Source organism: Peromyscus leucopus, chromosome X, assembly GCF_004664715.2.
Source record: "Peromyscus leucopus breed LL Stock chromosome X, UCI_PerLeu_2.1, whole genome shotgun sequence".
In the NCBI taxonomy this organism is placed as follows: Eukaryota; Metazoa; Chordata; class Mammalia; order Rodentia; family Cricetidae; genus Peromyscus; species Peromyscus leucopus.
Window position 1 is genome coordinate 17,351,962 of NC_051083.1, and position 18,287 is coordinate 17,370,248.

The 18,287-nt window shown below is 40.2% G+C and overlaps 1 protein-coding gene across 1 annotated transcript in view; it reads right to left on the minus strand.

Annotated features, from left to right (window-relative positions):
- Dgkk (diacylglycerol kinase kappa) overlaps window positions 1–18,287 on the minus strand; it is a 124,730-nt gene that overhangs the window by 72,166 nt on the left and 34,277 nt on the right. Inside the window, exons 2-3 of the mRNA XM_028894036.2 lie at window positions 3,240–3,350; window positions 1,496–1,576 (exon numbers count right to left, since the gene is read on the minus strand). Coding sequence (XP_028749869.1) covers window positions 1,496–1,576; window positions 3,240–3,350 — 192 coding nt within the window. The remainder of the gene's footprint in view (window positions 1–1,495; window positions 1,577–3,239; window positions 3,351–18,287) is intronic.

Sequence of the window (18,287 nt, forward strand, 5' to 3'; positions counted from 1 at the left end):
GAGTCACCCAGAAGTTACAAAATGAAGGCAGATTCCTGGACTCTCAAATGCACGCTCTCAAATACTAAGCTACATGCCATCCATTTCTACAATGAGCTTGCCTAAAATATTTACTTGCTCACTGCTTCCCTCACTTGCTTCACTGTGTGAAGTGGTGAAGGTATATTTGCTTCAACAGAGTGCCTGTCGTGCTGTTTGTGGGCAAAAAAAGATGTCAAAAAATCAATTTCTTTTTTATTATGGGCAGGGATAAGTGGAAAAACCCAGTTAGGAATAGTATCAAAGTCACACTGAAGGGCTTCTTTTATTTATTCATTTATCCATTTGTTTGTTTTATTTGTCGTGTGTGTGTGTGTGTGTGTGTGTGTGTGTGTGTGTGTGTACATGTATGTATGTGAGTGCAGGTGTATCTGTGGCAAAGACCATGAGTGAAGGCCAGTTTTTAGGAGTTGGTTCTCTCCTTCCTTGATGGGATCCAGGCATTGAGTTCGGATCACTGAGTTTGCATGACAAACTCTTATGCCTGATGGGCCATCTCATTGGTTCAGTACTGAAGGTTTTACTGATGGAGACCATGGCAGAATTTGAACTTTTGCCAGACAGTAAGAGAGAACACAATTGGCTGTAGTGTCAGCCGTTGCTTCAATGGCTCTGCTTTTCTCATGATGAATGCCTCAAACTGAAGCTAGTACTAACTATACTAACATGAGGCTTCTGGCTCCTTTTGCATGTAGCCCTTGATTTTGCAGTAGATAGGCATAGGAGCTGGTTAGGATAATGGCTACAGTCACTCACTCCTTTGTTTCAAATCCAATTCTTAGCTGATCTGATGTGCAGTGGCCTTGTGCTTTCATTATGATAAGGGAAAGCCTGGGCCTCAAGAGGAGCCTTAATATAACCAACTGATGAGGCTGGGGAAAATAATTTTTGGAGAAGGTAGGGAGGAGTGTTCAGGGCTAGTGGACTTGATACTTTTCAGTGATTATTCTGTTTTTAGATTTACATGAATGACCAAAGCTGTCCAACATCCCAGGCAAACTAGGTTCTGAACACTCCCACTGCTTTCTTAGAAGTATTCTCATCTGCAGCCTCACTATAGGCTAGATTGCACTGAGGATTACCTACCTTGCCAAAGGAAACAATGCCATGAACCTTGGTTATTCTATTTTTTCCTATGACTTATCAGTCTCTTGAAACCCTTCCCAATGATACTTCTAACCACCTTTACCAGGAAGACCAACTGGACGCTGTAATAATCAAAGGCCCCTTGTCCCTTGAAGTCAGCTTGGCTTTATATCAGCTTGTTAATAAAGAACATGATTAGTACTCACTGTCCTCTCTGTCATTAGGCTAGCGGAAACGTGTATGAATAATAACACTTCGCAATCAAAGAAGACTTGATAACCCGATGCCTCCCAAAACAGAACAGTTAGAACAACCCTACTTCTTAGCTAGCCCCAGCCATGCCCATTCAGTTATTCTCAATCTTACTTACACAGAAACCGTGGCAAAGATTCCTACAGCTACTTTCTGCCAAGGCGACTTGAGACAGATCAATTGTTTCAAAGTGTGCAAACTGGAAAGATATAGAAGAAGAATGATAAGAAGCCATCTGATTAATTAGACAAATAAACATTAAATTACACATACACAACACACACACACACACACACACACACACACACACACACACAAACACTGACAAACATTTTTGGCAGTTATGAGCCAACCATTTATTTGTCTTGAGGGCTGGGATTTATATAGTAACATGATATTTGTAGATATAGTATGTGGTATAAAACAAACTAAATAGAAACACAACTTTCCTAAAACTTTTCTGTAGATTTGTAGTAAGGCTTGGGCTGGTCAGAAGACTTATCCAAATATAAATTTAGTGCTAGATAAGGTGACAAAATAGAGGCTACCTGGGGAACTTGTAGTTTAAATTATTATTAAGTCCTAATTTATTGGGTGGCAGCTTTTGACTATCTTCCTTGTCACATCCAGACTGGAGCCTGTATCTCCTGGTGTATTTGATGTGGTAGATACTACCCAGCTAGCAGCAAGAAATCAGTACTATCAAAATAGACAAGGTTATTCGATCACTACGTAACCTGTGTTGTCATATAAGGCTACATGTTCAGAATGGCCTAGGACTTGGCCTCTTTGTTACCGCCATCTTTAAATTCTTGATCATTTGATCTTTGGGCTTGTGTTTTGTAAATAAAGCCCAGTAAGACCATGGGCTGTGCAGAGGAATTCAGGAAACACACATCACATGCATGTCCACCCATGCTTTGTCATTCTAATAGTATTTGTCATATGCCTGGACTTAGAATTCCAGTGAATCCCATCATCATGGGAATGCAAGTACACAGTATGTTGTCTATGACCGAGGAGGCATGGATCCTGACAGTTCACACATTCTACTGGAGCCAGAATTACTACAAACACAAAGTAAAGGCAGTGTTTTTTTTTTTGTTTTTTTTTTTTTTTTTTTTTTTTAAGAAACAAGCAACCAGAGAGCCCTATTCTAGTCATTCTTACTCCTGTTCTGTTCTCGTCTTATGCTCTTATGCAACCATCAATGCTGAAAAGGATGATACTTAAAGAAAAGGAAAGCTAGGCCAAGATACTGTGCCTTTCCATTTACTCAGGAAGTGTTGGCAGAATGTGAAAATAGAAAGAAGTGGAAAATCAAGAGCTAGTTTTGTATATTGCTGAAAACAAAATATACACGCGTGTATGAGCTACTAACACAAATTATATAATGATGGTCGTTCTTTATGTAGGTTAAATGATCTTATATTTCTATTTAAAAGTGAAATGGTACAAAAGAAAATTAAATAGCAAACTTCATACAAATCATTTAATTTTTAGAATAACATTAAATATCAAATTAAAACACCATAAGCCAATGCTTTATATTTTAGTACAAATATGAAACATTTTGTGTTAGTACCATAAGTGGTATTTTTCCTGGTTTTTGAATAAAGAGTACTGCATTTTGATTTTGCACTGGGCCCCACAAATGCTGTAGGCATCTCTGGATACAGAAACTAACTAGGGAATCCACAAAAATGAAGAGACATAGGAAAGGGGAAAGAAAAATACTACCATTCATTTGGCCCAAAGGAAGAATAGATGGTTTCAACTTCTACTTTACTGATGGCCTTCTCCACATCCACACATTTCCTGGCACCCACCCATTAATTCAGATGAAAGGGTTCTATAATTACCGAAGGATGGTGTGCAAAGTGGAGCTTCTGTCCTTGAATCAGACAATATCTAAGCTTCCATCTCTTGAAGGAGTTACAGTTCTTTAGCAGGGGTCCTTCCTTCAGTATTCTCTGAAAGACATAAGCATAGCAGTAGATAGGTTAGATGAACTTCTGAGAACATTTATTTGTTCTCTCAGATGGGAAAATTACTTATCTGGAAAACTCTATCTCTGTTACATGGCTGATGAATAATAGCCTGTAGGCCAGGCAAGAACACAAGGAAATTAGTTCCACCAGAAAAGGCATTGGTTTCCTTTCTATAAAATGCTCACAGTGACAAATCCTTCAAGTTTCTTAGGACATATTGCTCAAAAGCAATGGAGAACATCTCCATTTGTGGTAAGGGTAGAGAGAAAAACATGCATGTATAAATATAAAAATGACAATCCCGAGCCAGTACAAGTAGCAATGGAAACGGCTGAGTTCACTGAAGGCAGATTTTCCCTAACTGTCAAGCTTGTAGCCCTAGATATAACCTTCCGATCAGCTCTTTTAGAGGATTCTTAGAATATTAAGTTGGATTATGTCTCTTCACTGCTCACAAGCGTCCAATAGCTTCCTAATATTTTTAGAACCAAATATAAATTCCTTATCAAGGCCTTCAGGGGATTCATGAACTGATGACGGAGCAAGCATAAAAAGGACTCCAAAAGACAATGACCTTCTGATTACTTTCTTTATTTAGCGCATGGTCTGGCCAATGATTTTTCCAGTTATTGCACAACTGACTGATCCTACCGGATACAGGGACTACTTATCATTTTCACCACTGAAGACATTCTTGGTTATGTTATAGAAAACAAGCCAACATAAAGACTGAATAAGTACTCCCCCACACTAATCTGGAACCAAACCTATGCTTATTGGACAGAGTCAGACAAAGAAATTCGCCAAATCAAGGCTCTTTTTCTTTTTTCCTGTGAAGTCTCCATCATCTAAATCAGAATGTACTAATAAGTGACCAAAGAAGTGTTTTGTTTAGCCTATTAGTATATCTTAAATGTTTTAATTAATTTGTAACGATTAAAAGACACATTTCCAGAAAAAATGAAGTTACCTATTTCTTTTATTTATTTGTTTTTTAAGAAGAATATCTAGGCAAAGTGGGCTTATGTTCTTGCATGGTAACACTTAGCTGGAACCAGGGAGCAGCAGCCACCTTCAGATGGAGCATGTAACTACATCAAACATTTGAATTTGAGACTCCAAACAAGTATTGGGAGGTATATTGCTCAGTGCCACATGCACAGGCCCCTATGTTCAATCCCTAGTATTATGATTAAATTAATTAATTAGTTAATTAATAGAGAAAACAAAAATGGGGGAGAATGACTAAGAACAAAGTACAATGACATAGGAGTGAAAATATCATAATGAAACCCGTACTTTTGTATGTTAACTTAAATATTAATAAAAAAGCAATTATTATCCAGGAACTGGAAACAGGCCATTGTGAGAAGATGTATTAAGGGTGGGGGGATATCAAAATATAGAAAAAAAATTAAAAGTAGAGAGGGGAAATAGAGGGAAAAAGATGTTCACGCACCAAGTGGGTGGAGGGTAGGAAAAGGATGAGGTTGTAGAAGGCTAAACTAAAATGAAGGCTGTATAGAAATGCTATATGGAAATCCAAGAGCTTCAAACCCAAGAAAAAGTTTTAATTAGGAGTTAATAGAACATGGGCAACATGAAAGGAAAGGGGAGATTTCTTGAGGTTAAAAGTTTGAGTGTGGATAATAGAATTGGTGATAGAAGAGGGTAAAGGGTGGGTTATCCAAACTCAGGATATCTGAGGAAACTTTATAGAAATTCACCAGTTTGTAAGTTCATTAAAAACATAATATACAAAAGGAGGTTAAGCAGAAGTAACCTGCATGGGTGGAAAATGGTGCTCCCAGAAGGCCTGGGTTATTAAATGACAACTTCAGTGTTAGGCACTGAATACTGCCCTCCATGTTATTGGTCAAAGAGGCCCCAGAGGTACTCTAAACAGAATAAACTACTGTCCTTATTCGTGGTTGCCCACCATGATTAGATGATAAGACCCTATTGCTGAAGACATCATTCACTTTGGATGCAAAAGATAGAGACATCAACCTCAAGTGGCCAGGAAATATGCTCTCTCTCACTGCTGTTAAGCTTCCATGGTTGTAGAAGGAACTATGAAAGCTGCTGAGGGAGAAAAAGACATCACTAGTCTAATCCAGCACTAGCTTCTGCGTACTATAATACTGACATGCATGACAAGATATGTCCACTAGTATAGTAGTGGCATTAAGATTACAAAGCTATCCAATAATTTTCTGATTAGACTTGAGGCCTGTTCCACAGGAGGGAATTCACACGTGGTACTGTAAATCTATTGGATATTTTTCCCTTCCCCTATTTTTAATTTAAAGACCTGTAACTGAGACTACTGGGTATCTAAATGTGGTGATATTGTGTCCCCCAATATATTGTGCACCCCAATAAACTTATCTGGGGTCAGAAAACAGAACAGCTACTATATTAAACATAGAGACCACAAATTGGTGACACACATGCCTTTAATCCTAGCATTCTGGAGGCAGAGATCCATCCGGATCTTTGTGCGTTCAAGGCCACACTGGAATCAGCCAGGTGACACACCCCTTTAATCCCAGAAAGTAATGGCAGGAAGCAGAAAGGTATATAAGGTGTGAGGACCAGGAACTAGAGCCTTTTTAAGTTTTTAGGCTTTTAGCAGCAATTCAGCTGAGATCCATTCAGATGAGGACACAGAGGCTTCCAATTTGAGGGAACAGGATCAGCTGAGGAATTAGCGAGGCGAGGTTAGCTATGGCTTGTTCTGTTTCTCTGATCTTTCAGCGTTCACCCCAATATCTGGCTCCCAGGTTTGTTTTTATTAATAAGACCTTTTAGAAATTCATGCTACATCTAAATATCTCCTTTCTCTTCTGAAAGGTACCTTCACTTAAAAAATGGGCTAGTAAACCAAGATTTTTTTTTTACTTTGTAACCTGGGCATATAATATCCCAAGAGGATTCATATTTTAGTTCAGGCTTTTGTCAGCTGTTTTATGATATTACTATAAGCAAAAAGAAAAATAATTATCTTTCTCAAATTCCTATTTTATCTATCTCTGGGCCACATCCTTTCTCTCTACACACTATTCCGAATACAGTGGTTACTCCAGGGCCTATGTGTGCTGGAAACTGGATTTGGCTCCTCCGGAAGAGCATAAAGTACTCTTAACTGTGGGCCATCTCTCCAGCTTGACCCATTCTTAATAACCCAACTTGCAACCCAACTTTAGAGACCCCAGCTAAACTCCAGTAGTAAGGAGACATTAGAGCTAGCAAGTCTATGTAGGAGTAAAGTTTCTGCATGTCACTATAAGTTAAATATCATATATATCACTATAAATTATAAATCAGAAATGGATTCTGTAAAGTTAAGATGTATAGTGTAGTCCTATTCAGCAAGCATGAAGAAAGTAACTTTAAAATTTATATGTACATATCCAAAATACCAATAACATCAAATAGTACTAAGGATGTGCAATAATAAGAACTCTTCCTTCATTTTTGCTAGGAATGTAAAATGCTATCAGCAATCTGGAAGACAGTTGGCCAGTTTCTTGTAAAATCAATGTGTGATCCAACAATTGCAATCCTTAGAATATACCTAGTACGCTGAAAACTGAAATTGTTGGAAAATTTTTCACACAAATGTTTATAGAAGCTTTATTCATAATTGCAAACCTGGTTTATTATATGAAGTTTTGAGATTTTTCAATATTAACAGCTAATGGGAAAAAAACAACTTTTTAAGGTAAAGAAAACAGTTGGCAAGCTATGGCTAGCTGCCAGGCAAAGAGTTTGCAGCTTCTGAATGACAGCTGATATCACTTCAGAGGAGGTTTCAGTGAGTTTAGAGTTCATTTGTAAGAATTCTATTTATGTAAGACATAGATTACGAAGTTGGAGGCAGATAATGTCAATGCAATGTATGTACAGTAGAGATAGTGTCTCAATAAGGATTTCTTAGTGACTGTCTAATTATAGGCTCTATATCATCAACCACTGAACACATATGAATACCCAAACCTGGATATCGAAGAACTAAAAGTGGCCACAGTCTCTTAACATACTAACCCAATTTTTTTTTTGGGGGGGGTGGGGGGTTGTTTCAAGACAGGGTTTCTCTGCGTAGTTTTGGTGCATGTCCTGGATCTTGCTCTGTAGACCAGACTGGCCTCGAACTCACAGAGATCTGCCTTGGCTCTGCTCTGCCTCCTCAGTGCTGGGATTAAAGGCATGCACCACTGCTGCCCAGTCAATCACTGTTTTAAAATAAATTGTTGCTCTTTTTTTAAAGGCAGCCTCCGGATGATAGTTTGAACAAGTAGAAGCAAATTTCAGTGGCTGCTACAAGTCAATGAGATACATGCACTGAAAACAACTTTGCCGGCTTGGGGCTACCAAACTGAACGAAGGTCGGTGAGGAAATCAGAAGAAGCAAACCGAGAGGCAAAGCTATTCTTCAGATAGATGTGGCAAGGGCTGAGCTCTGCCTACGTCCCAGGAGAACTTCCTGGTGCTTCTCAGCCACTGGCCTTTTGCAGACCACACATCTCACTGCCCTCTCTGGGCAGCCGTGTACTGTGTTGTCTGTAATTTCCAGATAGTAAGTCTGAATGCTTGGACATTCTCCACTACTTTTCTCAACCTGCAATTATAGAATGTTGGTGGACTCTGCTTTCTCTCCCTCTGACAGGAAAAGTAGGAATGCCTGGTTAATTAGTATGTAGACAACAGAGTGAACAGGAACCCCGACCAACCCCCACTAAACTGTGTCCTAAAAGACATGCCCACAGATAGCTAAGAATTAGATTGTGTTCTGTGACCAGCCCCCAACAGTCATTAGTAGAACTGAGCTAATGAGCTTCCCTGCAAGGGGCAACTAGCCATCCTTATCATTCTAGAGACATAATGTTCCATGGTGAGCATGAGGGAAGTTCTGCTTTTTTAAAAAAGTAACAATCCCAGGGTGACTGAAAGACTAATTAGAATTTATATTTATGTAGCATCTTTTAGCTTAATTTTGCCCTATGGGAAAAAAAATCCATGAACTTAATTTCTTTGTTACTTTTATTTTTTATCGAAAATAATTCTTCAACAATATCTTTAAATGATTTACCCAGGTATTTTTCTTCTTAAGACATCATCAAATAATTTGGCAGTTTTCCTCTTAAATAATACTCTACTTTGTAAAACTTTGGAGGCTGCAGCATCCTGGGGCTGAAGTTTTTCTCAGAAGAACACATTTGTAAGGTATTTATAATAGGCACTGAGGAAATGGGGAGGGGTACTAAGTAGCCATATTTACAGGAACAACATTGATTTCGTAAAATGGAGCACAGTCATAACTCTCCTTGTCTAATCTGTCACACTGTTGGGGACAGCTGTGTTGTAGCAAGTAGGCAGAAGTTAGGGTTAACGAGGCCCTTGCGCGTACTGAAAAGCCACACCACTCAGCATGTGATGCTTCTTAACCTGAGCACACTGCAGACGGACCTCCTAGTCTTTCCGCCCGCTGTAACATTAAAACTCAGACAACTCAAGGAAGACTGCCCCATAGTGGGGATGATTTTGATTGTTAATACATCTATAGTAACACAATTCAATCACCACAGATGCATTAGGTTTCATTCAAATCCCAAGAGTCCGGGATTCAGAAGCACAGGTAATCAGGGCCCGTGTACAATGTTCATACAAATTGTCTGTTAAAATTGTAGAGCTCTCGTGGAAAAGGTTAGAGTATTGGAAAACTTAGCTTCATTTCATTTTGGATCCTGTCTAATAAGCCAACCCCTAAATCCATTACTTCCAGAAACTCCCACACCCAGGCACAGGGAATTTTTCTTCCTCATATTCTTCAAAGACTCAGCGCATATAAATTAATTGTCAGTACCAACGGAGAGCATTTCTTTTGCTCCATATTTAGAAAACATCTAAAATACCTCAATGGGATCCTGATTACCTACAGGCAATTAACTTCTGCCTGTTGCTTAATTGAGAAAGTGCAAGCACAGCTGTGGCCATGACCTTTTCTTATCTCCCTCCCAACTCCCCAAAGCTTCTGCTAACTGCTGTGGCTCTTTTTTTTGTGGCTGGGGAGGCTCTGGGGGAATTATTTACACTTTCTTCGTAAAATGAGCCCCTATTACATAGCCAAATTGAATCGCACACCCACCCAATCAAACAGCAGGCAGACATCATGACATGCACCAGTACCTGTAAGTAGCTAGTAGCTACTCTTCTGTTCTGTTTGCTCGCACTACTCTTGTGAAGGAGGCTGAGTTGAGGAATGATCACTCCCCGAGTAAGAACTGGACTCCCACTATGAGGACAGCTTCTGGAGCTATCTTGTTGTCTCCTTCGGTCTCCAAACCCAGAACATCTATTCTCTTTGCTTTGGGGGTGGGGGCAATGGAAAGAAATCCGTTTCTCAACATGGGCCTGCCGGAGTTGATTCAGAGCAACAGTGTTTGATTTAGTTAAAATGCAACTCTGGGTGCTTTAGGCTTTAAGAAAGGCCAGACCCACTGTTTCTGTGAAAGCTTTACATTCCCCGGGGTCTTGTTGACGTGACAGGAGTCAGACAGACTGGCTCCAGCACTTACTCGCTGTGTGACCTTGGGCAAATCACTTAACCTCTCTGAGCCTCAATTTTCTTGTCAGATGAGGATCCCCTGCAGAGCATATATCTGCCACTCAGGGTCCCTTGTGCCCTGTGGATTGTGAGGCTGAAGCTCTATTCATACCAATTTTGAGATCTTTAGTCCATGGCTGGCTCACTGCTATAGTGGAGGAATGAGAAATAGGGACAAGTACTGCCTGGTTTTTCCAGGAGTTGCAGCACTATATTCAGGATAGCTACAGACAAACTAAAATCTATAGGTCACCCTAGTACTGACAAGGCAGACCTTTCTACCACCTGGGACTGTACAGACTATAGTGAATCTACTTCTACTACATTTTATGCTAAGAAAGAAATGTTGAGAATCATCCAGGTTTCTCTTCTTTGCCAGTAAATTATAGAAAAGTCTAGGACAATGTTATATTTATTTAGTTTTCCTAGGCAGGTAAAAACTTTAACTAGTCCTTTGCACACCACTCAAAAGGTAGTTTACAAACATGTACAAATGTATGATACACATCTATTCTTATTCTTGGTGTAATTCATAGTGTTCTGAGTACAATGTTTCTTGGATTTCTGCATTTAATATATCAGGAAGCCCTTACAAGCTCGGTGTATGCATTGCATCCTCATTTCTTTTTATAGCTGTGTAATAGTTCACTGTATAGATAGAACGTTACTTATTTATATGGTTTACTATTGATGGATAGTGGTTTCAGAGCTTCTCCCATTAAACAACTTTGAAATAATTCTCTGTATATAAGTGTCATTCCCTGACATGGGAACATCAGTAAGATGAATATCAAGGACTGGTGACATAAAATGAATCCACTGGGATATTAAAGCTGAAAACTTAGAAGTTTGGGGATAACTAAAAACAGGAGCAGGAAGTCCAGCAACAGGAACAGTGTTAAGTGAGAGCTTGGCCATGTCTTCTCAGATCTCCGGCACATCCCTCTCTCCTTTTTTTTTTTTTTAATTACTGGAGTTTTCTAAGAAGGGTAAGAATAATTAACTGCTTAAGGGGTGGGGAGGAGCTAAACAATGTGGACCCTGGTTGACAAAGTCCAGAAATTGGTAACTTGGCTTTTGATAATTGGCTTGGATCTAACATCAACTGGGAAGAATGGAGAACTCAGCAGAAGCCCCCAGCTGCACACCCGTGTTAATGATTGCTTTGTGCAGAATAGCCTGCACCCTTGACTAAGCCATCTTTCTACTGTGGCTTTGTTGACAAGATTGGGATGTGAATGCTGGTCTACAGAGTTCAAAGTCTGTGCTCTCACCGCAGAACTGCCTTTTAAGTTTCAGAGCTCAGCCTACTGTGTTGGGGCTGGAGAAAATCGGGATCAAAGAAGGGCTGCCTGAATCCAAATCAAATAGCAAATGAATGGGAGAACCTGGGCTGGGCTTTAGGACATCTTAGTTCAGTGGGATCGGGGCTCTTTAACAACTTCTCTAAGATGAATGAGGGTTTCGTGTAATCATAGTTATTGCATTTGCTCCGCATTAACGGTACCTCCCGGAACATGGGCAGAGTTCTGGGACTCAAGGGGAGCCACGGGAACAAATGCGAGAAGACCAGCGGGAAAATGGCTTGACTTCCAGAATGTTCCTGGGAGGGGGAACTGGGCTAGAGAACTGGAAGTTTGTGTAGAAAGGTAGCTTCCTGCAGAAGGTTGGCTTTGCTCTACAAATGCACAGAAGAACGATCACTTTAGGAGGAGAAAGATTGTTCTTAAGCTGTGGGGAAGCTAAAAGTTTATGATCAGGAAAGACGGGAAAGCAATAATGTGAGAGTTTAGCAGGAGCCCCTGGTGCTACAACAGTGCTTGCTTGCTACAAGGGGAGTTCTGGGGTCACACAATGTCTGTAAGGAAAAATACCAGAATATTTTGGACCTTGATCTTCGATTTGTCCAGGATCAGAGAGACCAGAATACCAATTTCCTTGTCTGGTACCAAGAACTTACACAGGCTGACAAAGCAGTATCTGCTCCTAACTGCTTTTTCCTTCACCCTTCCACCTAATTATCAGCTCTCACAGATGAAGTTTCTAACATGTTTCTTCCGTCAGGATTCTCTGCCCCAACTTTTCAAACTGCCACGAGCAAGCCATATGACCTCTTTCTCTCAACTGTGTCTTCTGAGACCAGTGGATCCTATTGAGACTCACATGAGGCTCTCATCAGAAGCAGGAGAGATGACAACTTCTCTAGGTTTCAGTTCGAGCACTCCCATCACAGGAAGAGAGTTACTGCTAGCTGACAAGCACCCGTTTCCCCCTTGCTTTGTCTGCATTATTTCCTTAAGGTGAAAGGAGAAAGCATCTGATGAAGGGGATGGATAGCTGGGCCTTAAGTTAAGCAACTAGTTCTAAGTCAGACTGGGTATCAGAGCTGGAGTTTGAACCATGACCTGTTTGACTCTACTTGCCTGCCCCTCATCAAACATCTGTATTATAGTCACTATGATGGGATTTGGATGTCAGGCCCAACTTGAGGATCACCTCAGTTCACTTCTTTTTCTAACTGAAGGAAAAAGAATGGACCAGCAATGCTTGCAAAGGGTGTAGTTAAATTTCTTGAAAAGGATCGTGTTCTTTATTTTATTTATTTATTTATTTTGTTTGTTTGTTTGTTCATTTTTAGTTTTTCGAGACAGGGTTTCTCTGTGTAGTTTTGGCTCCATTCCTGGAACTCACTTTGGAGACCAGGCTGGCCTCGAACTCACAGAGATTGATCTGCCTCTGCCTCCCACATGCTGGGATTAAAGGTGTGCGCCACCACTACCCGGCTGAAAAGGATCATGTTCTACAAATGATTTCACAAACAGGGAATGAAAAAAAGAAACAGTCCTTTGGTTGGGTAACTAATGTGCCATAATTCCCAATTTTTCACGTTTTCAAGTTTCACCTTGTAATAACATGCTAGACCAATTAGGAACTCCCAAATCTAGAGACTTTTGCCTCTATCTAATAGGTAGAATAAATATCCAAAAAGTATTTAGATATGCTCTCAACCTAAGACCAAAAGGAACTCTTGCAAATATGTGGTTCATCTGGTTACAACTCAGTCAAACAGCAGAACACCGAAGATTCAACTTCTATCCTGTCTGTGCTTTGATTTATCCAATGGTGGCTTTAAATGTCTCTCAGAATGTGGAGGTGCTAAGTCCGTGTCACCTAGCCACATGTTCTTGGGAAGCAAATGCTTACTTCTGATTTGGGAAGATTGTGTTATTGCTAAACTGGTCCCATCAGCTACTCAACTGACAAAGCTGTCCTTTATAAAGTGGTTAGATAATAAAGAGAGGATATTTGGATTTCAAGGCAGAGCTCCAGGAGTCCAGTCGGAGAGAGAAGAGGGATTCTACGAGCAAGCGTATCAGGATCATAATGGAGAAACCTGCAGAGACGACCAAACCAAACTAGAGGGAACTCATGAAAGCTGGATCAATGGCTGTGGAGCCTACATGGGACTGGACTAGGCCCTCTGCATAAGGGAGACAGTTGTGTAGCTTGATCTGCTTGGGGGGCACCCTGGCGGTAGGATCAGGATCCATCCCTGGTGCATGAGGGAGCTTTTTGGAGCCCACTACCTGTGATGGGACACCTCGGGCAGTCTTGAGGCGGGGGAAGTGCTTGGATTTGCCTCTACTGGATGTGCCTCCCCTGGGGGGTGGGGGAAAGGGAGGATTGGTTGGGAAAGAAGGCTGGGGGCCAGGAGGAAGGAAGAGGGGGAATCTCTGATTGGCATGTAAAATGAAAAAAAAATTCTTAATAAAAAAATGAAAAAAAAAATCTGTGAAGATTTTCTTAGCCTTAAGGTATAGCACTACGAATAATTATGAATAGGGTAGGCAGAATCAGGTGCTAAACCAGTTTGAGTCTACTTGCTTCTTGTGGCACTGGTAGTCTAGGAAAGGTTAAATTGGTGAATTCTCTAGTGTTTGCGTGTAAGTGGTTAAAATGGTAGGAGGTGGAGGAGGAAGGAGGGGAGGAGAGAGGGAGGGAGAAAGACTGAATTATAAGGGGGATACTTTGTTGTACCTTATCACTTTGGGTGAGAATAGAGTCAAGTTTAAGGGCAGCTCAAGGGTGGGACTGTCTTGGGGCATGGTACATGAAGATACATAGATGAAAGTATGCTCCACTCAACCCCTGAAGCTGTGCATGGTCTAGTTGTCTTTAAGAAGACTGTCCCTACATGAACAAAATTGCCTTACAGACAGTTTAGCAACTCTACAGATCACTAAACCTGGGGAGGGAAGGGAGAGGAGAGCAATGATTATTAATGCATAAGAGAAAACACTGTTATGGGCTTGGTTCCAGATAAATTACTGACTAGGTAACAAAAGCAAAAATCTCTAGAAGAAGAAGCTGCCAGTCTCAAGCCTCTTGGAGTACCAACTACAACCACAGGGCAATACTAGGAACTGCTCATTTTTGCTGAGCCCTTACCATGGAGAAAGCTTTTGCTAATAATATTGTGAGTTATCTCTTGTGACCCTGAAAACAATCCTAAAAGGTAGATGTCGTGATAATCCTATTTTATAGATGGGAACACTGAGTCTTGGAAAGATTAAGTAATTTTCTAAAGGATTAATAAATGGGAAAGAAAAAATCTAAATACCTACTCTTATTGGAAATGATACTATATTTGAAGTCAATTGATAGAAGGGTTGTTGGTATAAATCAAAGCTTATAGGCTTTGTGTTACATTTGTTTTTAATATTAAAAGCTAAAGTAATTAAGTAATCATTATTTAATTTATGTAACATTTTGTAGGCTGATCTTGAGGACCCTTATTTGATTATGAAGTCAACTTTAAGGGATAAGCAAGTCAATAAATACTATTGGCTTTTGTTTGGGGATGAATGTGACTCATGGAAGTGATGTACACAGGGTCACTCAATAAAATGGTACAAACCCCTTTTTCCTCCATCTCCAGATTTTTGTGTACTTTCTGTGTTTGATCATTTTAACGAGCAATGTATAGATCAAAAGCTGACTTCTACTTTCTCACCATTCTGTAATATAATCCTCTGCTATCATTGCTGGTCAGAAGTGGGAGGTACTCAATTGGGCCACCAGCAGATATCCTCTTGGTTAATGAACATAATGCCATGCTGGACCCAAAGGAGAACTCTTCTGTGATTTCAATGACTCCTCATAACATTTTAAAAAGTAACTTGGTCATGCAACTGATGCATGAAAACATCCCATAAGGATCTTATTGAAAAATAGATATAAATAAAAATATTGGAGTGCTTGTCTTACTCCTGCCTCCTCTTCCAGGAGCCACTTCTCACAGCTACTTCTGATGCTTGACTCTAAGGCTCGCTGCTACCCTTTTTACAGTTTATGAAACATTGCACAGATCTGCAACTTTATAAAAATGTCTCCCTGTGGGCCAACACCTTGTAAAAACACCCTGACTCCTCTCTAGCCAGGCTATATTTAAGAGATTAAGACTATTCCTAAATGGCCACTGCCTACAGTAATCAAATACTCATTGGTCAGGGCTTAAAGCAAGGCTGACTACTGTCTGAATTTTGTGCTAGTCAACTCATGATAGCCTAGCCAAGAAACGGTGACTGGAAAAGAACAAAAAAAAAAGTAGTAAGAGAGGAAAGAGGAGAGGGGAGGGGAACCAGTGAAACTAGATCACTAACAGAGCTGGAAAGGGAGGAAGAAGCAAAGCAAAGAAACACGAATAGGACATTTCTATTACAGGGGACGATTAGCTGGGGGTGGCAGAAAACACTCACAGACTTGTAGAAGATAAGGGATGTTCACTCCCCCACCAATGATGCATAGGATTCCCACTGGTCCTGGAACAACCTCTACACCACCGTTTGGCTGGCTCTTACATTATATCCTAATCAATGTGTGCAGCTCTGTTCCGAGTGGCTGGAGACAAAGCAGCAGCCACTGAAAATGGGAAGAGGATTGTTATCAGCTGCAATCTGAAGAGCAATTAGTCTTGAATCTTGTGCACACACAAAATAAACAGTTGGCAATTTTGACCTGGCAGAGGGGGAGGGACTTGAATTGGGAACAGGGCTTGAGAAAGGGAGGAGGCAAGGGAGAGTCCAGTTTGAAACAGACTCACTAACGGCAATGTGTACAGAAAAAAAAAAAAAAAACCTGAAGCATGGAGAAACATAGAGATCCAGCTGTGCCCTTATTGTCCTATTTATTTATCTCTTTATTCATGTAAATAAGAGGAATGTTGTAGCCAGACTACCATCTTGAAAGGAACTGTGCATAAGGTGATGGAAATTTGGCGTTTGATTTATCAAGGGAAGTCAAAATATAACAGAAAAAAACCTACACAAAATGCCTTCCTACCAAATTTAAGACTTCATGCATGGCCCCTTATCCCAAGACACAATTTATGTCAAAACTGAGCAGGTTCAGAAGGCAAAGTCATCATGCAATTCTCTTGGCAAATCACACTATGGGGTATGGCTGAGTTATGTCTGACAGGAATAGTGCCCTCAGTATCACAGCTTACCCAGAGGAGACACTTGATGAATGTTTGTAAAGTCAAATTGAGTGGGTAAAAATCTCATCCAGGAAAGACAATGAAAAAAAGAGTATTTTCAAGTGTCCAGGAATCCAGCTCTTATCAACTGGCTCTTAAAAGCCATAACTTTTGTGGGAGACACCTGAATATTTTTATATAGCCAAGCACGTATTTAGGCAAAACAAATTTAGTATAGTAAAAAGGAATGTAGATTTTGGACTCAGAGAAGTGTGGATTTGAAACTCTGATCCATCGCTTACAGTATTAGGTGTATTAGGTGTGTGTCCTTGAGAAAGTCATCTAGCTTATAAGCCTCAGCATTTTTACCTGTTAAAAACAATGATAATAACATTCAATGATAATAAGGATGAAGATAAGACATGACATTGTGGACGGTGAGAGCAGAAATGCACTATGTGCTTCTTTCTCTCTGTGATTGTGAAGGTAACACGTCTGGAGCTAGGATTGGAACAGAAGCACAGCTGTATACGAGGCCTCAGCAGGGTATTGTGTTCCATGTGGTATCAGTGGTTTGTCCTAAATTTGGGAGTGTAATTTATATATGAACAGCAGAGGATCAGTGGGTCTATAGTAAACCAGAGACTGTACTACTTTGGGGTTGTGTGGACTTAGTCCATGGAAGCAGAGACTTTTTACTTTTCACAAGTCAAAGAACAAGGATCACTGGGTAAGGAAACGAACACTACAAATAGAAAACCGAATTGAAGTCTATAAAGGAATTTGTGCCTGCTGTCTACATAAAGACCCTCATCTGCCAGGAGATGTGAGGTTTCGAAGGAAAAGGAGAGCCTCAAACATCAGGAGAACATCTATTTACGTACAAATATTTAAGGTAGGTTGAAAGGAATGTTAGTCTTGAGAAAGCTGTGTTAGAACAGTTTCTGAACACAAGTGCTTGTGTCTCTTCAACTTGAGAACATAGACATTTCAAACCTAATGCTCCCTAGTGTTTGTATTAAAACAAGAAGATAAATTTCAAAGCCCTGAAAGGCTGACTGATCTGAAAACATCCTCCTCTACTGTATTCCTTTACCCATAGCTAGGGGAAACACACACTCAAGAACTGATAAAATCTGACCAGAGTGAAGCACCCTACCATTTACCTAGTAGGAATTATACTCGAAGTATATTCTGATTCCTGGCCAGTTATACAGGAAGAGAGCCGTACCTTTTAAAGCCTAACCTTGAGAACTTAAAACTAGTTCCATGCAGTAAGGGTAGATGTCACAAGGACCATTTTATCACACAGAAAACTGTTTGAAGAGGAAGGTTTATCTGTGATGTTGCTGGACAGATCCCAGAAGCCTGCATCTACAAAACAACTTCTGACATCTATTTATACTAAATCAAACTAGAACTCTTGGCAGGAATTTTACTCTGTTCTATTTGCAGTGCTAGGGACTGAACCCAGGATCTTGTTCTTGATAGGCAGGTGCTCTGGCCCTGAGCTTATGCCCAGGCCCTCAATTCTTTTGTACTCGTTTTTTGTCACTCACGTGTTTTGGGGAAATCTAAATGTACAGTTCTACACTAGGAAGTGACGAATGTATGTTCTTATTTTATTTGTGAGGATTTGGAAATCTTAAGAGAGTTAAAGTGAACTATGCCTTCAAAAATTCATCTCCTTGCTCACAGCAGTATGGGATAACAACACACTGAAGCTATGCCTTACAATTTTTTTTTGTCTTTTAAATTTCTAATTCCTCTTTTTTATAGTACTGGGATTCGAACCCAGGATCTCAAGCATGTGCAGCAAGTGCTCTACTGC